The following is a 22,577-nucleotide window of genomic DNA, read 5'->3' as shown; positions in this document are numbered from 1 at the left end:
CCTAAATCCTAATCCTGGATCCCTTGAAGAATTTGTCAGTAAGACTCAGAAGTTTCACCAAAAAAAGAAAACCACCTCCACAAGAGGCGTACAGCTCTTACCGGTGATGCTTTGGTGGGGATGTGCATGTGAAGATATTTTCTTCCTCTTCACACAGCTTTTAGCCTTGGGGGATATTCCACAGTGCCCAAGTGACCACTCTGGCCAACAGCTCTGCTGCTTTGATGCTAGGTAAACAACATCGACCCCTCCCTCTGTAATGCCCTGGGAGCTTTGGAGCAATGCCGAGCTACTGGAGCTGATCAGTGTTTGGGGAGAGGAGGCTGTGCAGGGACCCAGGATGCCCTGCAATCACCACCGCCCCTTTTCCACAAGACCCATTGTCAAAATGGAGAGAGCTGCACTGTGGGATAGGTGCCCTAGGGTGCTGCTCTCATCTGCAATGGAAGTGCTGCTAATGTTGACACACTCTGACGCTTGAGGAATTAAGCGAGTGCACAAACCAGCGATTTACTTTCAAAGCAAAAACTCTGCAAGTGTAGACATACCCCAAGAATGCCTTTTGCGTGCATTAGCTTAATGCACCTTGGAAATGTGCTAAGCTAAACCACCTAAGGGCACTTTCAGTGTGTAGAAGAGTGTTCACTTGGAGCATTAGTATGGAGTAGCTAGTGTGCTTTAAATTCACACCATAGCTTACTGTGCACTAACATCTCCATGTAGACAAACACTTTATAACAAATTAAGTAAAGTGTGCATGCATATGTATGTGTAAGGTATACATATTCAACAGCAAGTAACTGAACTAAGTCCTTGGAAGATGCTCAGGGTAGGGGGAGAGGAATCTTCCACAGTAGCTGGCTGTGGTGCCTCTCCAAGGAGGCACTTCACCCAATGGCTGGATCTCTTCAAGTATGCCTCCCCATATGGATGGGAGTAAAATAGGTTGATATGTGCCGTTTTCCTAACCTGTCCATTGCCTCTTCCCTACATGGCCCTGGTCTGCAGTACAGGAGGCACTCACAGAGCTGTGCCTTACACAGTGTGAATCCCAAGAATCTTATTCCCCTCCTTGCACAGCAGACCTGCTCTTGTTCTACTGCCAAGGTCTGTCTCTGCAGAGGCAAAAGTTGGTCCTAGTAGACAGTTACATTTGATAGTCTTGTAGGAAGTCTGAGAAGGGAGTGGTCAATACTTCTCATTATTAGTAGTAGAGTCCTGCATGTATACAAAATGCATATCTATGGATATCTGTGGAGCTGCAGGAATCGCAGGAACCTCTACCAAGAACCGCAGCGGGCAGCTCCTCTGGCATGTCTGTACCACCCCAGCCCTGCCAACTGGGGTGGGCATCATGCTCACTGGCAGCTGTCCCTGTTCACACTAGTGTGTTCAAGATTTAGAGATTATAAAGCCAGAAATTACCTTTGTGATCATCTAGTCTCAGCTCAAACAACTGGACCATTGTTTTTAATTTGGTCAGAATTTGTTCAAGAACCAAAGGAATTCTTTCTGCCCCAATGCCACTAAAATGTCCCCTTAGACTTTGCTTCCATTGTGAAACTTTAGTTTTGAATTTCATGGCTAACCCTGAAGCAAATATGTATATTTCACTATTACTCGTTAACAAAAAAAATTACTTACTTCATCATAATGAAATATTGGCCTATGGACCAATATTTTAGATTCATCACCAAAGCTGGGAGACAGAATAGCTAAATCTCTTGATTAGATTTCCTAACTCTGTGGGTATTTATTGAATATATAGCATTTCATGTTGTATAGTTATATTTATTTTAACACATGTTGATTAGGACTGTTTAGACAAATGTTTAGAAACTTGTCATTCAATCAGCATAAACCTAGGCATGACATACCATGAGGAGGAGAGGGAATATGTAGGGAAGAGGTTTGTTTTGTTGGTATAACCTCTTCAGACCAACATAAAGGGATCAGCACTTATGGAAAATAAACCATGGATTTTAAAGAGTCCAGTGAATTCTCTGTATGTTAAATTGATTATACAGGAAAAACAGTATGAAATGAGTATACAAAAAGTGCTGTTAAATGCCTAAAGAAACGAAACTTGGGAAAATCAGTTACTCTCCTCCTCCACACTACACCACACCACACCCCGGGTTCTTTAGGAATCCTAATGTTTTTGCAACAGTAATAGGTAAATGTTTTCAGGTAGAAATTATGTGGTGGGCTTTTGTTTTGTTTTATTTTGGGTGTCTTGTAGGGCTGTCGATTAATCGCAGTTAACTCATGCGATTAACTCAAATTAATTGTGATTAAAAAAATTAATCACGATTAATTGCAGTTTTAATCACACTGTTAAAAAATAGAATATCAATCAAAATTTATTAAATATTTTGGATGATTTTCTACATTTTTGTATACATTGTATTGTTCTAATTTAAATCAAAGTGTATATTTTTATTACAAATATTTGCACTGTAAAAATGATAAAAGAAATAGTATTTTTCAATTCACCTCATACAAATACTGTAGTGCAGTCTCTTTGTTGTGAAAGTGCAACTTACAAATGTAGATTTTTTTTGTTGTTGTTGTTCCATAGCTGCACTAAAAAACAAACATGTAAAACGTCAGAGCCTACAAGTCCATCCAGTCCTACTTCTTGTTCAGCCAATCGCTAAGACAAACAACTTTGTTTCCATTTACAGGAGATAATGCTGCCCTCTTTTTATTTACAATGTCTCCAGAAAGTGAGAACTGGGCATTTGCATGGCACTTTTTATAGCCAGCATTGCAAGGTATTTATGTGCCAAATATGCTAAACATTCATATGCCCCTGCATGCTTCAGCCACCATTCCAGAGGACATGCTTCCATGCTGTTGACGTTCGTTTAAAAAAAAAAGAGTTAATTAAATTTGTGACTGAACTCCTTGAGAGAGAATTGTATGTCCCCTGCTCTGTTTTACCTGCATTCTGCCGTACATTTTGTATTATAGCAGTCTCAGATGATGACCAACCCGTGTTGTTAATTTTAAGAATACTTTTACTGCTGATTTGACAAAACGCAAAGAAGAGGTTTCTAAAGAAATTTCTAAAGATAGCTACACCACTTGACCCAAGGTTTAAGGATCTGAAGTGCCTTCCAAAATCTGAGAGGAATAAGGTGTGGAGCATGCTTTCAGAAGTCTTAAAAGAGCAACAATCCAATGTGGAAACTAGAGAACCCGAACCTCCAAAAATGAAAAACAACTTTCTTGTGGTGGCATCTGACTCAGATGATGAAAATGAACATGCATCAGTCCGCACTGGCTTTGGATTGTTATCGAGCAGAACCCATCATCAGCATGGATGCATGTCCTCTGGAAGGTGGTTGAAGCATGAAGGGACATATGAATCTTTAGTGCATCTGGCACGTAAATCTCATGCCATGCCACTACAACAGTGCCATGAGAACACCTGTTCTCACTTTCAGGTGACATTGTAAACAAGAAAGGGACAGCATTATGTCCTGCCAATGTCAACAAACTTGTTTATCTGAGCGATTGGCTGAACAAGAAGTAGGACTGAATGGACTTGCATGCTCTAAATTTTACATGGTTTTATTTTTGAATGCAATTTTTTGGTACATAATTCTATATTTGTAAGTTCTCCTTTCATGATAAGGAGATTGTACTACAGTACTTGTATTAGGTGAATTGAGAAATACTATTCCTTTTGTTTTTTTACAGTGCAAATACTGCAAAATGAGCAGTGTACACTCTGTATTCTGTATTGTAATTGAAATCAATATATTTGAAAATGTAGAAAACATCCTCAAATATTTAAATAAATGGTATTCTATTGTTGTTGTTATTGCGATTAATCACTATTTTTTTTTATTGCTTGACAGCCCTAGTTTTTTGCATAGATTAATTGATTCTGGGAAAACAAAGATGACATTTCAAAGGTCAGGACTATCCAAGAAGTGAATTTTTAAAGAAAAGGTCCTGTGTCATTTTTCTTACCAATAAAAGAGAAGGGTATGTTTGTTTAAACTGTGCATATGATGCTTTATGTTTTTCCAATTGATTTCCTGTAGGGTGACTTCACGTGGAACAGCATGTCAGGACGCAGTGTTCGGCTGAAGTCAGTTCCTGTTCAAAGCCTTTCGGAGTTGGAGCGTGCCCGACTACAGGAAGTGGCTTTTTATCAGTTGCAGCAGGACTGTGACCTAGGTTGTCAGATTACTATTCCCAAAGGTAAGGCTCCATCAATTATTTCTATTTAGTAGGGTGAAAGTTTAAACATCTGTTTGGTAAACCACAAACTACATGTCACAGTAACATGGGAAGAAAAATATAGTATGTTGGTTGCTGCTTGGCATGATCATATATTATATTTTTCCTTGGTCATAACAACCTCATTGTAAGTTATCAAGATTTGCAAAGTAACTAGTGATTTTGAGTGGCTCAGTTTATGGGTATCCAACTGAGAGACCTTAAAAGGTCCTAGTTTTCAGAATCGTAGAATCATCAGACTGGAAGGGACCTTGAGAGGTCATCTAGTCCAGTCGTGGCAGGACTAAGTATCACCTAGACCATCCCTGACAGATGTTTGTGTAACCCGATTCAGATACTGAAGTTTTCCTAATATCCAACCTAAACCTCTCTAGCTGTATTTTAAGCCCTTTGCTTCTTGTCCTATCCTCAGAGGTTAAGAACAACAATTTTTCTCCCTCCTCCTTGTAACAACCTTTTATGTACTTGAAAACTATTATGTCCCCTCTCATTCCTCTCTTCTTCAGACTAAAGAAAGCCGATTTGTTCAATCTTCCCTCCTAGGTCATGTTTTCTAGATCTTTAATCATTTTTGTTGCTCTTCTTTGGACTTTCTCCAGTTTGTCCACATCTTTCCTGAAATGTGGCACCTAGAACTGGACACAATACTCCAGCTGAGGCCTAATCAGCGTGGAGTAGAGCAGAAGAATTACTTCTCGTATCTTGCTTACAACGCTCCTGCTAATACATCCCAGAATGTTTGCTTTTTTTGCAACAGTGTTACACTGTTGACTCATATTTAGCTTGTGATCCACCATGACCCCCAGATCCCTTTCTGCAGTACTCCTTCCTAGGCAGTCATTCCCCATTTTGTATGTGTGCAGCTGATTGTTCCTTTCTAAGTGGAGTACTGTGTATTGGTGTTTATTGAATTTCATCCTGTTTACTTCAGACCTTTTCTCCAGTTTGTCCAGATCATTTTGAATTATAATCCTCTCCTCCAAAGCGCTTGCAACCCCTCCAAGCTCGGTACCATCTGCAAACTTTATAAGTGTACTTTCTATGCCATTTTATAAATCACTGATGAAGATATTGAACAGAACCAGACCTAGAACTGATCCCTCTGAAACCCCACTCATTATGCCCTTCCAGCATGACTGTGAACCACTGATAACTACTCTGTTGGAACAGTGTTCCAACCAATTTTACACCCACCTTATAGTAGCTCCATCTAGGTTGCATTTCCCTAGTTTGTTTATGAGAAGGTCATGCAAGACAGTATCAGAAACTTTACTAAAGTCAAGATATACTACATCTACTGCTTTCCCTTTATCCACAAGGCTTGTTACCCTGTCAAAGAAAGCTATCAGGTTATTTTAACATGATTTGTTCTTGACACATCCATCTGACTGTTATTTATCACCTAATTATCTTCTAGATGTTTGCAAATTGATTGTTTAATTATTTGATCCATTATCTTTCCGAGTACTGAAGTTAAACTGACTGCTCTGTAATTCCATAATTTGTCCTTATTTCCCTGAAAGTGCGTTCTTAGTGCTCACTGAAAATCAGGCCCATTTGAGGAGTCTAAAATTCGGCACCGAAACAGTGACATATCCAGAATCATTAGTCACTTTTGAAAAATTGACCTGTTAGCTCAACTTTTCCTTGGGTGCTGTAAGGTGGGGGATTTCAGAATTGAGATGCTGTGTACCCTTGTAAAGCATTGTCTTTGTTACTGTGTATCAGATCTAAAATCTATTGAAGCCAATGGAAAGACTACCATTTCCTTCTGTGGACTCTGAAGGCCCTATAAATCTACAGACCTGTTTATCTGTTGTTTTCTTCATGTTTTCTGCACTTGTTTAAGGGATAAAAAGAAGCATCTAAATTCACACCTTTAGCTTTATTCAGCTCAAGATGTTGTTCATAAATATGGCAGCAGCACATGCGTAGGGATGCCACAGGACCAATTTTTTGATATATCAAAGCTGATTGAAGTTAAAACACAAAATGCCACTAATCAGTACAAATAATAAACTGTATATGAACAAGATGAAAGACATCAGCCTGACTTTTCTTAAAATCTTACAGAAGTTGCCTCAAATCTCTGCCCAGGTTGATAAATCCAGAATTACCAGCAACACCGGAGCAGTTTTGCATGAGTGTGTCATCAGTAGATACAGTCAGCTTCTCTGAGTACCACTACAGCTCCCTTGCCTTTTAAAGAAAGATTTAGGGATATGAATATAGTTTTACAGATCATTCAAATGATACCACCAACACTGCAATATTATCTGTCTGCAGTTCCAGTGGTAAAGAATATAAACCGAGACAGGAAATGTCATCCTGGACTTCGGAGTATATATTAATATTCAAATACCTTGAGATGTTTCATTTGGAAAATTAGCATCTGCATAGTACTCTTGTTCCTTGCTCACTATTACCAGCAAGGAATGCTGTGAAAGTGCAGGCAGCCTTGTGAGCAGCTGAAGTGATACCTTGTGGAGTTGCTAGAGCTTCTGCACACCCACCCTGCTGCAATTTCCTGTGCTCCTGTGTTAAGTCTACAGATGGTGAGGAGACCCAACCAACTTGGTAATACCAGGCATTGGAGAACGTGAACTCTGGGCACTGCAGGTTGATAATCCACAAGGGAACAGCTTTTATCTGTCTCTGTGCTGATGTTTACACAGAAACACAACACTCATTAGTACATACTTACATATAAGTGTATGTATGTATAAGTGTGCGTGTGTGAGAATTTATGAAAAGTCTTTATTGATTTAAAAATGATGATTGCAAAGATAGAAAATGGTATGCTGCTCTTTGGTAGTAGATCTCAAACTGCTTTACAAAGGGAGGCAAGTATCAATAGTCCCATTTTACAGAGTGGGAAACTAAGGAACAAGAGGTGAAGTGAATGGTTGCCCAGCAGGGTATTGGCAGAGCCAGAACTAGAACCCAGGTCTCCTAAATCCCAGTTCAGTGTTTATTCTTCTAGGTCACATTGCCTCCTTGTACAAACAACATTTCACCATCAGGATGTGAGTTCAATCCTTGAGGGGGCCACTTAAGGATCTGGGGCAAAAATTGGTCCTGCTAGTGAATGTAGGGGGCCGGACTCAATGACCTTTCAAGGTCTCTTCCAGTTCTAGGTGATTGGTATATCTCTAATTATTGGGGGGAGGAATAGCTCAGTGGTTTGAGCATTGGCCTGCTAAACCCAGCATTATGAGTTCAATCCTTGAGGGAGCCATTTAGAGAACTGGGGTAAAAATCTGGGGATTGGTCCTGCTTTGAGCAGGGGGTTGGACTAGATGACTTCCTGAGGTCCCTTCTAACCCTAATATTCTATGAAAAATGACCATGGCAGGACAATCTGTGCTTCAAACAGCAGCCCTCTGGGATAGTTTTTTTTCCTCCAGTGTCCATGCATATATGACATTTATCTCTATTAGTTACACTGAGGTTAAAAACTACCTGCGCCTTGTATCCATTGGGATTTTACATTGAGATAGCTAGCTCAAGTTAGTCACTGCAGTGTAAAAATGCACCTATTTTTTTGCAGTGAAAACACAGCCTGAGAGTGAAGTCCTTGGGTTATTTGTCCCTGCCTCTCCACCCCAGTATATTTAAAAAAAAAATAATTAAAAAAAAAAAAGGGAAATTTTTTTTAGACCAGATTTGCCTTTCCCACATCTGTTTCCTGCTTGGAGTGAGGGGCTGCTGTCATTGCTCAAATGATGTCACTTTTAGAGAGACAAGTTCTCAACTGACTCCTCCCTAGGCTCAGATTCACTAGACCAGAGGGTAGTCAATAGGTGGACCATGGGCCAAATCCAGATTACCAACAGCTTTGAGTGGACTGCAAAGGTCAAATGGGCTGATGCCAAGCGATGGTTGGAGCCATGTGGCGCGTACCCTTTCCCCAACGCAGGTCTCCCTCACCAGGGGGCCGATGGATGGGCCAGGCTGCACGGCAACTGTTTATGCAGGTGCATTCCCTACTCCGGGAGAAATTCTGCACCACTGCATATATGCAGAATTTATGTCCCCTGCAGATTACTTTGCTTCCCCACAGAAAAGTGACTTTCTGACGGGGAAGCAAAGGGAAGCCACAAGAGCAGTCATGCGACCCTCCCCAGCAGTATGTTTTGGGTACTGGTCCTGGCTGGGCTGGAGAGGATGATACTTCCTCTTCCCCTGCACAGCATCCAGGACTGTGTCAGACCCACTCCTAGATTTTTCCCCCGGCTGCAGGAAGCTCTGCAAACTCTCCCCACTTCTTGCACCTGTCATTCCTCGGCTGCAGGTGGAAGGATCACTGTACGGGATGCTGCTGCCCATCCACTCAAACCCCCGTGTATCCAGAACTTCCTGCTGAGCCTCACCCCCCGCACCCAGAACCTCCCCCACCGAGCCTCACTGCCCCTTCTCCAAGCCCCAGCCAGCTGCACCTGGATCCCCACCCCACTGAACCCCACTCCCCCCGGCATCTAGACTCCCTCACTAACCCCCTCCCCACAGACCCCCCCTGCCGAGCTCTATCCCCATCACACCCCTCTCCTGCTGACCTCCAACCATCTTCACCTGGACCCCCCTGCAGAGTCCAATTACCATTGCACTCAGAAGCGCCCCCCTCGAATCCTTGTGCATCCAGATCCCCTGCTGAGTTGCCCACACCCAGATTGCCCCACACAGAACCCTCACAACTCACACCTGGATCCCCTCGCACTAAGCCCCTCCACACTTGGATACTGCCTGGCTGAGTCTGCCTGCCCACACCTGGTGCACCTGGCATAGAGAGACAGGGCTCTTGTGTGTTTCTGAGTCAGGCCTGATCCTTGCACTATGTCAGGGTTGGGTGCAGCCTCACTGCTGAGTCTGTGACCCAGGGGGAGCTGCAAAGTGGTCTCCCACGTCTGTGCAGCCAATGGGCTGTGCTCCCCAGTGCCATGCTGGAGCCTCCACATTTATTTGACAAATAAAATTTGCAGAATTTTAAAATATTGAGTGCAGAATTTTTATTTTTTTGGTGCAGAATGCCATCAGGAGTAATCCCCCTGGGGCAAGTGGGCCATGTGGGCAAACAAGCAGGTGCTGTTGGGGTGGTGGGAAGTTGGTGGGTGATCGGTGGGTTGGGAGGAGCTGGGCCACCCCTCCTATCAGGGAAGCAGAGCTGCAAAGCACCTCTTGGCCAGTCACAGGGCCTCAGAGCCTGTCTGAGAGGAGTGACAGAGCCAGGCTCTGGCTCCCTGCCCTGGGGAGGGGGAGAGGCCTGCTGAGAGATGTAGACTGATGGGCTGCACCAACTGCTTTGCCACCGTGACAGGGAGCAACACTGCTCCCTATCTCAAGAGTGAGGCTGCACATACCCCTGCCAGCACCCCCCAAATGCCCCTGTCCAGTACACACACCTCTCCTGCATCCCCCAAATACCCCTCCCAGTACATGCACACCCTTCCAGCACCACCCAAATATCCCCTCCAGCACCCACCAAACTGTACTCTCCCCTTCAGCTCTTCCCCTCCTCCCCAACTCCCCCCTCGGCCGAGAGTGTCCTTTATTGGGGAACTTGAAATATAGTTACCCTAAGCTGGGTAGGGGGTAATATACCTACAATAATTTTATTTGACAAAATCAGAATTAATACTCCTTGTAAACTCAAAACAAATTCAAAGCTTAAACAGTTGTCTGAAAGTGTTTTAATACTAATATTTCCATCTATTTGACATTTTAGCTATGTGCTTTCTCAGAGTCTCGGAGGTAATTTATTATATCTTTCTTGGAGGTTATGTAGTAGTTTGATTTTATTTTTCATTTAATGCACTAAAAATATAAGCAATAGGTCTTGGGTACTTTGCACAGCATTGAATGCGTTTGTTGAACAGGGGCACTGGCAGGATGAAAAATGTTTCTCTGGAGTCTGGACCTTGACTATACCTTGGCCAAGAAATTTTGACTTTTTGACAAAAAATAATTGACTATGCCTGCAGTAGACCATCTCTAGTCAGCAATGCACTTAACATGATAAAAGTTAAACCTCTTCAGAAGTGCTCTGGTGAATAGGGTTGGGCTTGAGCATGTGTTTAACTGTTTTCCTAAACTGGGGCCTTACAGATACCTGAGATGTGGGGGGCAGTGAAGGATCTCCATGGTCTGATTGCCACAGTGGCGAGCAATGACCCTCCATGTCCTGTATGATGAGGGAGAAGGGATGCAAGAGGGATGAGGGGGAGAGAAAGCCAAGCATAAAATCACTTTGAAGTGCATGAGTCTGAAAGATATCTTGAACAGTCTTAAAGTAACCATCTTTGGTGCACAGTAATCTACAATTCCTGTGAAAAGGAACATGCAAAAACCAAGAAGCAGCCAATGTAGTGTCATGTGAGATTGGCCAAATGTGAAATTAAAAAAGACCAAACAAACCTGTCGTGCAAATAGAGAAGAGAGAGGGAGCTAACCAAGAATATACAAAGACAGTTAAGGCTCGCAGAGTAAAGAGTACATCAAGACAGCAACATAATTAAATGATAGCTAAGTGGATTATGGAGAATAAGAAGGACTTTTACAAATATCAGTGGGAATGGAAACACTGGAGTATGTTATGGTAGATGGTAAATTCCTTGGGGGCCGTGACTGTGTAGTCCTGAACAAAGAGGCTCCAAACTTAAAGGGGAATCTGAGAGTTAAAGCAATAGAGATAACATGTAATAAATAATGGAGAGAAAGCAAGCCCATTAATACATTAAGAAGATGAAATTGATGCTAATTCTAAAAACTATCAACGTATTTATAAAGCACCCACCAATGTGTAATCTGAGCACAAATGGCTAAACTATTGAAATGTTTTTTGTAATTGGTCTTTAACAAGATAAGTACGGAGGAAATATATGGGCAATTAGGAACTAATGAAGCTTGCATAAATACAGCTGCTGAAAAAACCACAGCTGAGAGAATCCTGGAAAAATGGAATACTGTACTGTGTACATACTAGCAAATCTGAACGATGTGCATTTGTTTCATTGTTTAATGTATTGAAACACTCAGAATTTTTTTGTGAAAAGCCATGGAGAATTGGGGAGATTCCTACCAAAAATTACATGTAGTCACAAATTACATGTAGCTGAATTTTAGTAAACAATTTAAAGTCACATGAAAATCACACAAAGAATTCCATTTGGCTTGGATGTGTGCATTGTCACATGGATTGAATGCCAGCTGAAGGCCTTAAATGAAGACTAATGATATATGGCAATATATTGAGTTGGGAGAAGGGCCAAAGTGGAGACTACTAGGTTCAGGCCTTAGGGTTTTTTATTTTTATTTTTGTGTTTTTCCTCCCCCTCCCCTTTCTTTCTTTGATCTAGCAAGCTGTAAAGACGCAATTGATCAAACTAGTTAGCCTGGACTTTTTATTCTAATGATCTTCTACTTCCACTTTAAACACACACGGTTTGGAATGGAAGAAACAGTGCAGGGACTTTAATTCTGGAAAACTGCTTGGGCTCTATTTTGCCTCAAAGGCACAACTTCATCTTAGAGAGTCCTAGTGGGAGCTCCAGGATCCATTGTACCTGAAGCAGAAACAGCCCGTACTCAAGCTCTGTGAAAGAGCAGTCACTGTGCCCTTATATAAGAGGGTAAGGTGTCAACTGCCTTCTGGGACCAGCCATCTCCGCTGCTGCAGTTTGCTAGGGTAAAAGCATGGCTCTTCAATTCCACTTTGCCCTTTCCTTTGCCTCACTGTGCTTTGCCCCTGCAGGGGCATAAAGAAGGAAAGGTCCCATATGCCCTCTTCACATGCACTTATGTACCACTCAGGGCCAGTCATAAACTTGGCATCTTTGGGTCTGATCCAGTGCCCATTGCAGTCAGTGAGAGTCTTTCTATTGACTTCAGTGGCATTGAATCTGGCTTTTTTTGGAGAAATTGCCCTGTGCAAATGGGCCAGTATGAAAAATATTTTGTCTTGTACTTTTTCCTCTATGCCATTGATTCTCCCCTAAACTGAATCTATGACATCACAAATAGGAAATGTTTTGTTTGTAGAGTCTACAAACAATACTGTGGTATGAAAACTAGTTGATGTTTTCACAGAATTTTGTGCAGAGTCAGATGAATAAGTCCCTTGGCTGCCCCCAAATTGCTCAATTATATTTCTTACTGGTAATGTGGCTGCATACCATAATCACATAGGCATCATAACAGCGCAGTAAACATCTCAGTGCAATTAGGCAGATCGTGTTATTACTGTGATAACAATCCAGCTGATTGTAGTCAGTTTTGAAATTTCATGTTACAAAATGAAAGAGGCATTTGGGGAGACAAAAACTACCCTCTGTGTGTATGTGCTGCAAAATAAAAACCATGTATCAAACTTTCCATCACATACAGTGTTCCCTCCAATATTCTGGAGATGAACTTATACAACTATTGGCTTGTGGTCTGAAAAGTCAACAGTGGCATAGAAATGGGGCCTTGAATTCCATGATTCTGCCAACAGGGTATCTGCCCCCAGACAGAGCACAGAGCAAGGGGCTTCACAGTAGAAGCAAAGCATTAGAGTCGGTTCAAGCAGTTCTGGACAGTCCTGTTAGACTATTCAATTGGTGCCACTAGCTGTAATGCCCAAAATTGAGCATGTTACCATCTTCCTTTACCTTTATGTAAAGGAATATGAACAGGACACATTTCTTTTGCTCCTCTAGTCTCTTTCAACACCACTTTTCCAGTCGCACAAAGGAAGTACCATCTACGGTACCTACTGCTGCAGCACCACCAAAAGTCCTGAGTCTGCTTTTGTAAGGTGTTTGACTTTCTGATTTAGAATATTAGCACTATACAATATCTATAGAGCTCATAGTAAATGAATTAAGAACTTGCTAACTGACTGTCATGGTATAATTCCCCACTCTGAACCTTAGCGTCCAAAAGATGGGGTACCAGCATGAATTCCTCTAAGCTCAATTACCAGCTTAGAACCTGTAGCGCTGCCACCAACCAGGAATTCCAGTGCCTGGTACACTCTGGTCCCCCCAAAACCTTGCCTGGGGACCCCTAAGACCCAGACCCTCTGGATCTTAACACAAGGAAAGTAAACCCTTTCCCCCACCGTTGCCTCTCCCAGGCTTCCCCTCCCTGGGTTACCCTGGAAGATCACTGTGATTCAAACTCCTTGAATCTTAAAACAGAGAGGAAAATGCACCTTTCCCCCTCCTTCTCTCTCCTCCTCCCAGACTCTCCCTGAGAGAGAAAGTAATCCTAACACAGAGAGAAATTAACCTTTCTCTCCCCCTTCCCTCCTTTCTCCCCACCAATTCCCTGGTGGATCCAGACCCAGAATAAAAAACAATCAGGTTCTTAAACAAGAAAAGCTTTTAATTAAAGAAAGAAAAAACAGTAAAAATTATCTTTGTAAATTTAAGATGGAATATGTTACAGGATCTTTCAGCTAGAGACACTGGGAATACCCTCCCAGCCTAAATATACAAGTACAAATTAAAATCCTTTCAGCAAAATACACATTTGAACTTCTTCCAGCCAAATACACATTTGCAAATAAAGAAAACAAACATAAGCCTAACTTGCCTTATTTACCTAGTACTCACTATTCTGGACATATAAAAGACTGTATCAGAGAGATTGGAGAGAAATCTGGTTGCACGTCTGGTCACTCTCGGAACCCAGAGAGAACAACAACCAAAAACTAACAGCACACACACAAACTTCCCTCCCTCAAGATTTGAAAGTATCCTGTCCCCTGACTGGTCCTCTGGTCAGGTGACAGCCAGCCTCACTGAACTTGTTAACCCTTAACAGTCAAAAGAGATATAAAGTACTTCTGTTCTATTAACTCCTACTATCTGTTTATGATACTGACAGATCTCAAAAAGTTGTTGTCGGGGGGGATCATAGTTGATTCTAGTGGGTGTTTCTGCTGGGGATCCGCAGGGATCAATAGTCAGTATTTTTAGCAAGTAAATCAGTATCTGTCTGGAAGTAAATGTAAAATCATTTTTGCTTTGTGAACGACACAAAGATGGAAAGATATATAGAGTGATCTTGATCTCTCGATAAGCTGGGTCTATTCAAATAAAATACGTTTCAATGTAGCCAGGTGCAAAGATATGCATCTCGGAACAAGGAATACAGGTCATACCTACAGAATGGGGAACCATATCCTGGAAAGCTGCGACTCTGAAAAGGCTTAGGAGTCAGAGCAGACAAGCAATTCAACATGAGCTTCCAGTGCGATGCTGTAGCAAAAAAAGCGAATGCAATCCTTGGATGTAGAAACTGGGGAGTAGTGAATAGGAGGTGGGAGGTGATTTTACCTCTGTATACAGCATTGGTAACCTCAATACTGCATACTGTTCTGGTGTCCTTTAAAAACTATATTGAAAAAATGAAGGTGCAAGAGAGAGCCACAACAATTATTCAAGGGCTGGAGAAAATGCCTTCCTGTGAAAAACGTGGAGAGCTCAGTCTGTTTAGCTTATATAAAGGAAGATTGAGAGGTGGCTTTGTTACAGTCACCATTGAGGAGAGATAATACCACGTACTATAAAGCACTCTTTAAATCTAGCAGGAAAAGCAAGAACCAATGGCAGGAAGCAGAAGCCAGATAAATTCAAAATTAGAAATAAGCCATACATTTTTAAACAATAACAGTATGGTGATTAATCATTGGAACAAACTGTCAAGGGAATTGGTAGATTCTGCATCTTTTGAAGTCAACTGGATGCCTTTCTGGAAGATATTCTTTAGTCAAACACAACTTATTTGATCTCAGTACAGGGATGTCTTGGTGAAATTTAAAGTCCTGTGTTAACCAGGTGGTCAGACTAGACAATTTAATGGTCTTGTCTTATTTAAACTCTGTGAGAATCTAGAGTCTTGATGGCAGCCAGGACTGACTTCTCCCAGTCATCATCTTCAAATTACTGTGCAAACTAGATGAATCTGGAAGTTCTTTCATGTGAGGGGTTGGGTCGAGTGCCAGAGGGAGGAAATAGAGGTTGTGTCCACAATTGTGTGCAGAGGAAGTTAGGGTAATAGCAGAGGGAAGCTTCCTTTTGAAGAGCAGAGAGGAATTTGCAGCATGCTCAAGGGAGTGCTGCAAAAAGGGATGACACATCCTGATCTCCCAGGGACAGCTTAAGTGACTATTATCATAGATCTCTTCAGCAGCATGAAACGGCTTGCACTCCTCCACACCAAAGAGCACTGGGACATGATCAGTAAGCATCACACTAGTATTTCAACCTTAAATGAGCATGAAGAGCATGTGGCTTTATCACTTGTAAAGGTGGCCCTTCTGTGTGGGTACTGAGCTGTATGAGCAGGCTATTGTGGAGACATTTATACTGCTTTTGTCCAAGCTTTACAGTTCTATTTGGCACATTTCATAAGCTGAAAACTCACTTGAGAATAAAACAACGATGCACACAAAGACTAATGGCTTTTTGTATATTGGTTTCATTTATGATTAGTTTTGACAGTTTGAGGCAGCGTATGATTATTGCATTGAGACTGAAAAATAAGTTCTCTTTTTATATATGCCTAGAGAGTGGCTGTTGTTTTAAATTTGCAGCTGAACGTACGAGTAATACCATGTGCTTTCATAGCAACACCGTTGAAATGACCTTGCTGAAGGTCCAGGACAATGCCTTTGTCCTAGAAATCTGTAGGTCGATAGTAAAATATAAGCAGATCACTCATTATTCTTCTGTGCTCTAAATGAATTTAAAGCTTTATATTGTTATAGGCAATTTTTTCTTCTGATTATTATTTGTATTGCAGTAGCATATTTGAGACCCAATGATGGAGGAAGACCCCATTGTGCTATGCACTGTACAAATAAATTACAAAAAAGATGGTCCCAATGCCAAACACTTTACAACCTAAATATAAGAGACAACCGATAGATACAGCCATACAGATGGGAGAGTACAAGAAAACAATATCAACTAGCACAATAGCCAGTGGCCTAACTTTTGTCAAGGTTTTTGTAAACGTCACAGAAAGGGAGAGATTTAAGGTGGGTGATGGTTTTATTGATGTTTATGGGAATCCCATACAGTATGGAAATACAACCCCTTAAGTAAAATATTTGTGGGTTTTTTTTTAAAGTATCAGGTTTATTTGAAAAGCACATAGAATTAGTTTTGTAATAACTTGCTCGAAATAGATCTGTTATAGAGGAAACTCGTATTCCAGTGAGGTTAGGATTGGGAATGGGAATGTTATTCAGAGATCCTGCTATTTCAGGTGGTATTTGAACTCCAAATATTAACAGTTACCTCCTTAGCCCTTTCTTCCTTGATCACCAGTGGGCCATCTTACCTGTGGGCCAGAGAATCCATTCCTTACCTGTGATGTCTGGCTTTGTCTTTGTTTTTATTTTTTGGGGTTTTTTTTTGAGGGAGATGCAGTTCTCAAGTGGTAGCCCACAATCCCTGCCCTCCTTATTAGTTCAACATAGTCTGGGGCTGAGTGACCCACACTTTTTCTCCTTGATGCTTCAGAGTGGTCAGCCCTGACAGCACCCTTGTCTTTGATGACAGAGGATTGCTTGATGTGGCCACTACCCTTCCCATTTGCAGACAAGTGCTGCAATCCAAGGAACACTGGTGCTCTTTCAACTGCCTTACTTGTTCTCGAACTGAAATTCTCCATAGACCCTTATGCACAGTTGTCAGTGAAAAGATGTGTTCACTAAATGGCTCAGTCTGTAGCTAGGTAAATCCTCAGGTTTCCATAGCAACTTAACACAAGGGCTTATGGTCCTGGCATCCCCAGAGCCACTGAGGTAACATCAGTCTGCTAGATGTGTATAGGCCTCCTGTTGCCCAAAAGTCATGGGTGGCTGGAGACCTGGCTGCTGGGGGAGGTTAGACCCTGGCCCCTCTTCTCCTGCCTGCAGTCTCTCCCCTCCCTGTCCCTGGCAGGAACCCAGAGCCCCCCCTCCATGGCCCCAGCAGCAGGTGGCTGGGTTGACCCCTGGAGAGCTGGGTGCCCAAATAATAGAATACCAAGGTTGGAAGGGACCTTAGGAGATCATCTAGTCCAACCCACTGCTCAAAGCAAGACCAATCCTTAAACAGTTTTTTTTAACCACCATTCCCTAAATGGCCCCCTCAAGGATTGAACTCACAACCTTGGGTTTAGCAGGCAAGTGCTCAAACCACTGAGCTACCCCTCTCCCATTTTTTATATAGAGATATGCCTATCTCATAGAACTGGAAGGGATCTTGAAAGGTCATTGAGTCATGGCACAGCAGCAGCGCCCCCAGCCCTGGAGCGCCAGGGCACGGTCCGAGGGTTGGGTGGGCATCTTGGCCCCAGCATCAGCCTCCCTGAGTCCCTGCAGCAGGCTGGCCGGCCTGATTCCCAGCCAGCCTGGGCCAGGGCAGAGCACTGGGAATTGCAGGAGGGAGCCTGGGGATGGAGGATGAGTGGGGCCATGCCAGGCTGTTTGGGGAGACACAGCTTCCCTCAGCCTATGGTATCTGCCGCCCATGAAAAAAGTCCTCCATACCCAGCTGGTGAACCTTGGAGGTCAGAGAAGGCCATAAAACATATGGAACTAGAGTGACCAGATGTCCCATTTTTCAAGGGACTGTCCCTTATTTAAGCCCTCCTGCAGGTGTCCCGACTTTTTCTTAAAAACAGGCAAATTGTCCCGTATATTCTGCCTCACTCACATCAGTACCGGTGAGTCCTGCTGCTGGCCTGACCCCTGTTTGCCAGCCACCCACCCACCAGTGGGGAGTGGAAGGGTCTTGTGGCCAACAATAGGGTGGGTGTGCAAGGCTGGTCAGCAGGGCCCCGCCCAGTGGTGAGCTGGAGCCGGTTCGCACTGGTTCACAGGAACCGGCTGTTAAATTTAGAAGGCCTTTTGGAACCGGTTGTTCCAGGACAACCGGTTCTATAAGGGCTTTATTTAACAAACTCTCTGGCACTCCACCCCGGCCCCAGCTCACTTCCCCCTCCTCTCCTGAATGCTCCACCCCCTTCTCCTCCCCATCCCCTGCTTCCCACGAATCAGATGTTCGCAGGAAGCCTGAAACAAGCAGCAGGCAGGTAAGCTGGGACATGGAGTGGAGGAAAAGTGCGGCCCGCTCAGTGGCTCCCTCCAGCCCAGCTCCTGGTCTCAGCCAAGCGGCTCCCTCCAGCCTGGCACCCCTGGCCGAGCGCCCCAAGCCCCAGCCTGGTCCAAGCCCCAGCTCCAGCCGAGTGCCCCTGGCTGCAGCCCTGTGGCTCCTGGTCCTGACCGAGTGCCCCTAGCCCCATCCTATCCCAGCCCCAGCCGAGTGCCCCCAGCTTTGGTCCTGCGACTCTGGCCCGGCCCCCGCGGTGCTGGTGCTGGTCCTGGCCCCACGGCTCCGGCCCAGACCCCGCGGCGCTGGTGCTGGTCCCAGCTCCTGCCCCGTGGCGCCGGTGCTGGTCCCGGCCCCGCGGCTCCAAGCAGCAAGGTAAGGGGACAGGGAGCAGGGCGGGGGTGTTGGAAGAGGGCAGGGGAGTTTGGAGGATAGTAGGGGGGTGGATAGGGGTGGGGCAGTCAGAGGGCAGGGAACAGGGGGATTGACTGGGGGCAAGAGTCCTGGGGGGGCAGTCAGGAAGGAGCAGGGGTTGGATGGGGTGACGGGGGCAGTCAGGGGTAGGAGTTCTGGGGGCAGTCAGGGCACAGGGAGAAGGGGTTGTTGGATGGTGCAGGGGTCTCTGGGGGCAATCAGGAATGAGAGGAGGGGTTGGATGGGGCAGCAGGGGGCAGTTAGGGGACAGGGAAGGGGGTGGATGGGGCAGGGGTCCTGGGGGGACGTCAAGGAACGTGGGGGGGTGGATGGGGCAGGAGTCTCGGGGGCGGCCATGACCCCCTCGTGGGGTGAGGAGGAGGGAACCTGTTGTTAATATTTTGGCAGCTCATCACTGGCCCCGTCCCCTGTTGCATTCTGGCCAGCACTGGCTGTGAGCTGGTTACGTTTCGCTCCTCCATATCCCCCTGGTGGGGGGCGTCCCATTCCCACAGCTGTGTGGAGAACAAGCTTCTGGTCGGAGCAATCAGCTCACCAGCGGTCTGGCTGGCAGGCTCCTTCCTTCCCCCACTGCCTCTGGCTGGGCTGGCACCCTAGGAAAACCCAAGACCGTCTGGCTCGGGGCACTGGTCAGGAGGAGCTGAACCCTGCATGTGCCAAAGTCCTGCACAGCACTGGCACAGGGAAGCCTCTCCACCCCTCAGCTAAGCTCTGGAGTGGAGGGGGGCAAAGCGATTTCCAGCCTGTTCAAGCCCTGAACCTGCAGGCTCCACAGTAGCCCCCGGGGCAGGGGATAAGCACCCTCTTCACCTGCTCCCCTCCCCCGCCCTGGATCCTGCCCCCAGGGAGTGTGGAGCTGCTCCTGGGCTCTGAGGCTGCTGAAGCCCCTGCAGTCAGGTGCCCTGCTGTACAATGCATCATTAGGGCTTAACCTCTTCCTGCCCACGCTGTAGCCAAGGAACAGAAGGCGACTGGGTTATGTCGGTGGCCAGCAGCAGTCTGGAGTTGTTAGTTGCCTTTTGACATTGTGCTAGCAGGAAGGGACAAGCTGCTTGCAGCCATGAGGGAGTGGGGAGGGAAGTAGAGAAGAAGAGATGAGCTCTGCAAAGACATAGGCCAGGTCCCTCCCTTTCTGCCCCCACCACAGCTGGAAGCAGCTCCCGTCCCTTCCCTTCCGCACATTGCCAAAAAGCTGCTGCTGGCCACAGTCTGGTAACCCTGGCAGAAATCTGGGAGGAGGGGCATGTGACCCTGCCTCCCCCCCCCCACACACACGCACACGTGTTGCCTTTGGAAGATGCGGCACCAGGTACCAGGAGAGGCAGGTCTGTCCCAGGAGTCCAACCAGGCATGGAGAGTGGAGAGCATTGGGCAGGGAAAGTTGGCTTGGTCAGTCATCCACCCCTTGTGAGAGAGGTATACAGGAGTGTATGTGTATCACCTCTCCGTGTGTGTGTATGTGACCTCTCCCCGTGTGTATATCGGAGGGTAGGGGTGTGTGTGTGTCACTCCTCCCTGTGTGAACCCTAAAGCAGGCTTGCACAACTCGAAAAGTGGCGAGGGCCACATTACTCCAAAGAAAACAGCTGAGGGCCGAAACCCCACAGCCCTGCAGAAACACCCCCCCTCCAGGACTTCCCGGCCCACGGAAACACCCCGCCCCAGCACCGCCTAGCCCTGCAGAAACAAACCGTCCTTCCCCAGTGACGCCCCACCAAAACAGCTGTGGGCCAAAAAGGAAGGTTGGGGGTGGGGAGGTGATACTTGATTTTAAATCAATCAGGGGCTCCCTGCTGAAGAGGTGGCTGGGAGCTGTCAGGGGCAAATTAAAGGTCTGGGGCTCCGGTGGCTGGGGGAAACCAGAGCTTTGCAGGGCTGGAGCAGGGATTTAAAGGGACCAGAGCTCCTGTTGCGGAGGGGAGACAGAGCTCTTTAAATCCCAGCCCTAGTCCATCCGCTGGAGTCGCGGCCGGGATTCAAAGGGCTCTGGGCTGCCTGCAGCCGCTGGGGAGCCCTGAGCCCTTTAAATCTCAGCCACGGCCAGCAATCTTTGCGGGCAGCCCAGAGCCCTTTGATTCCCGGCCGTCGTTGGGATTTAAAGGGCTCTGGGCTCCCCGTTGCTGCGGGCAGCCCAGAGCCCTTTGATTCCCCGTCACGGGCCGCACAGTGAGCCTCCGCGGGCCACATGTTGTGCAGGCCTGCCCTAAAGCCTTAAAGATAAGAAGATAAAAAGAATTCAACTGCACAGTATTTCTTTTTAACAGGGGCTCAGTCAACTTAATGTTAAATTTGAATGTTTATACTGCATAGCTCTGTTTGATTGCCATTGAACTCGCTTGAATGCGAGTAATTTTACCTGTATTCAGTGTAGGGAAATATGGTCACCCTACATGGAACCAATTTGCAGGCCACTAAGCAAAACCACTAGAAGATTTTAAGGTAATGAAGATTTCCAGGGCTAGTGGGTAAGGAGGATCCTTGAGACTGGGATAGGGGAAAGAGTCCCCGATAGGAGTTTGAGAGAAGTAAATGGATAAACCACCTACTGACCTCTGATTTTTTCTGATTGTTTGGGAATGTACATTTAGCTTCAACAGTGTAAAATTTGAGTCAGCTAGAGAAATGTGTTTTTTTGAGTGGCACAGGCTCAGTTACTCTTGTGTCAATGTTTTCATTAAACACCTTCTTTTAAATGCAGAGGCATTTATAAAATGCATTCTGGCCCAAAACACCTGGAACACAGGATATCTACCTGAGAACAATTTTGTTTTTGTTCACAGTGTAATATTTCAAGGACTAGATACACCCAGTTTAGAGGTTATAAAAATAAAAAAGACCATCAGAAGGTTATTATTTCAAATCTATTATTATTTATTATTAACAACCCAATATCATTCTAATATTATGAGCCAACAAAAATTATTATTATTATATAATTATGTGGAGATTTCATTTTTACAAGGAAAGCATTACGGCAAATGTTTTGGGCCCAGTCTTCAAACAAATCAAGCATTTAAGTGTTTAATTCCACCTTTTTGCACCAATCTGATCACTCAAATATCGTAGAATCGTAGAATCAGGGTTGGAAGGGCCCTCAGGAGGTCATCTAGTCCAACCTCTTGTTCAAAGCAGGACCAATTCCCAACTAAAATAAAAGATTGATATACCCAATTTTTAATTTTGAGCCCTATATGGTAGCCTAAAATTTGGATTTTTTCTATACCTGGATGCAACAGGTTGAGTTAAGACCAGAGTGTCAGTCTCAGCAATGAATATTCTTGCTTCTGTTGGCTTGTGTCAGAACCTTCGTGTTATTTATGTAGTGTTTGTGTTTTAACATGCATTGCTTTCCAAAGTAAATTTACATTATACTTATAGCACCATATGCTTACTTTGTACTTGTGGGTTCATTTCAGTGTATCTAAAATGTGCTGGGAAAAAAAATGCAAGAATAGTACCAATGTGAGCTGTAGAATTTTCTTATTCTTCCAAAATTGACTGCAAACTATCTGTCAATATCATCAAGATGACAAAAAAGATGAACCGTGTCAACCAATATATTTTTGCAGTGTCACCTCTGCATAGAATAACCATGTTTATCAACATAATTAATTATGTACTTGATCAAAAATTAGTGCAGCATATAATAACTTCAGTAATTACAGCAAATAATATCAGGTTTTTGAACAAATTTCTCGTTATACTGTAGTAGTATACCATGGGCGGGGACTGGGAAGCAAGCCTGATTGCTAATGGAAATTTACCATGTTTGATGTTTTAAATAATGCCTATAAAATA

The 22,577-nt window shown here is 44.5% G+C and overlaps 1 protein-coding gene across 4 annotated transcripts in view; it reads left to right on the top strand.

Annotated features, from left to right (window-relative positions):
• The window catches only part of ARHGAP6 (Rho GTPase activating protein 6), a 522,412-nt gene that overhangs the window by 422,293 nt on the left and 77,542 nt on the right, over positions 1 to 22,577 (top strand). For all 4 annotated transcript variants that reach the window (XM_030572709.1, XM_030572718.1, XM_030572735.1 and 1 more), the window contains exon 2: positions 4,059 to 4,218. In XM_030572709.1, coding sequence (XP_030428569.1) covers positions 4,059 to 4,218 — 160 coding nt within the window. The remainder of the gene's footprint in view (positions 1 to 4,058; positions 4,219 to 22,577) is intronic.

Source organism: Gopherus evgoodei, chromosome 1 (genome assembly GCF_007399415.2).
Source record: "Gopherus evgoodei ecotype Sinaloan lineage chromosome 1, rGopEvg1_v1.p, whole genome shotgun sequence".
Classification (NCBI taxonomy): domain Eukaryota; kingdom Metazoa; phylum Chordata; order Testudines; family Testudinidae; genus Gopherus; species Gopherus evgoodei.
Note: the sequence above shows the minus strand (reverse complement) of the source record. Positions and strands in the feature narration are given on the sequence as shown.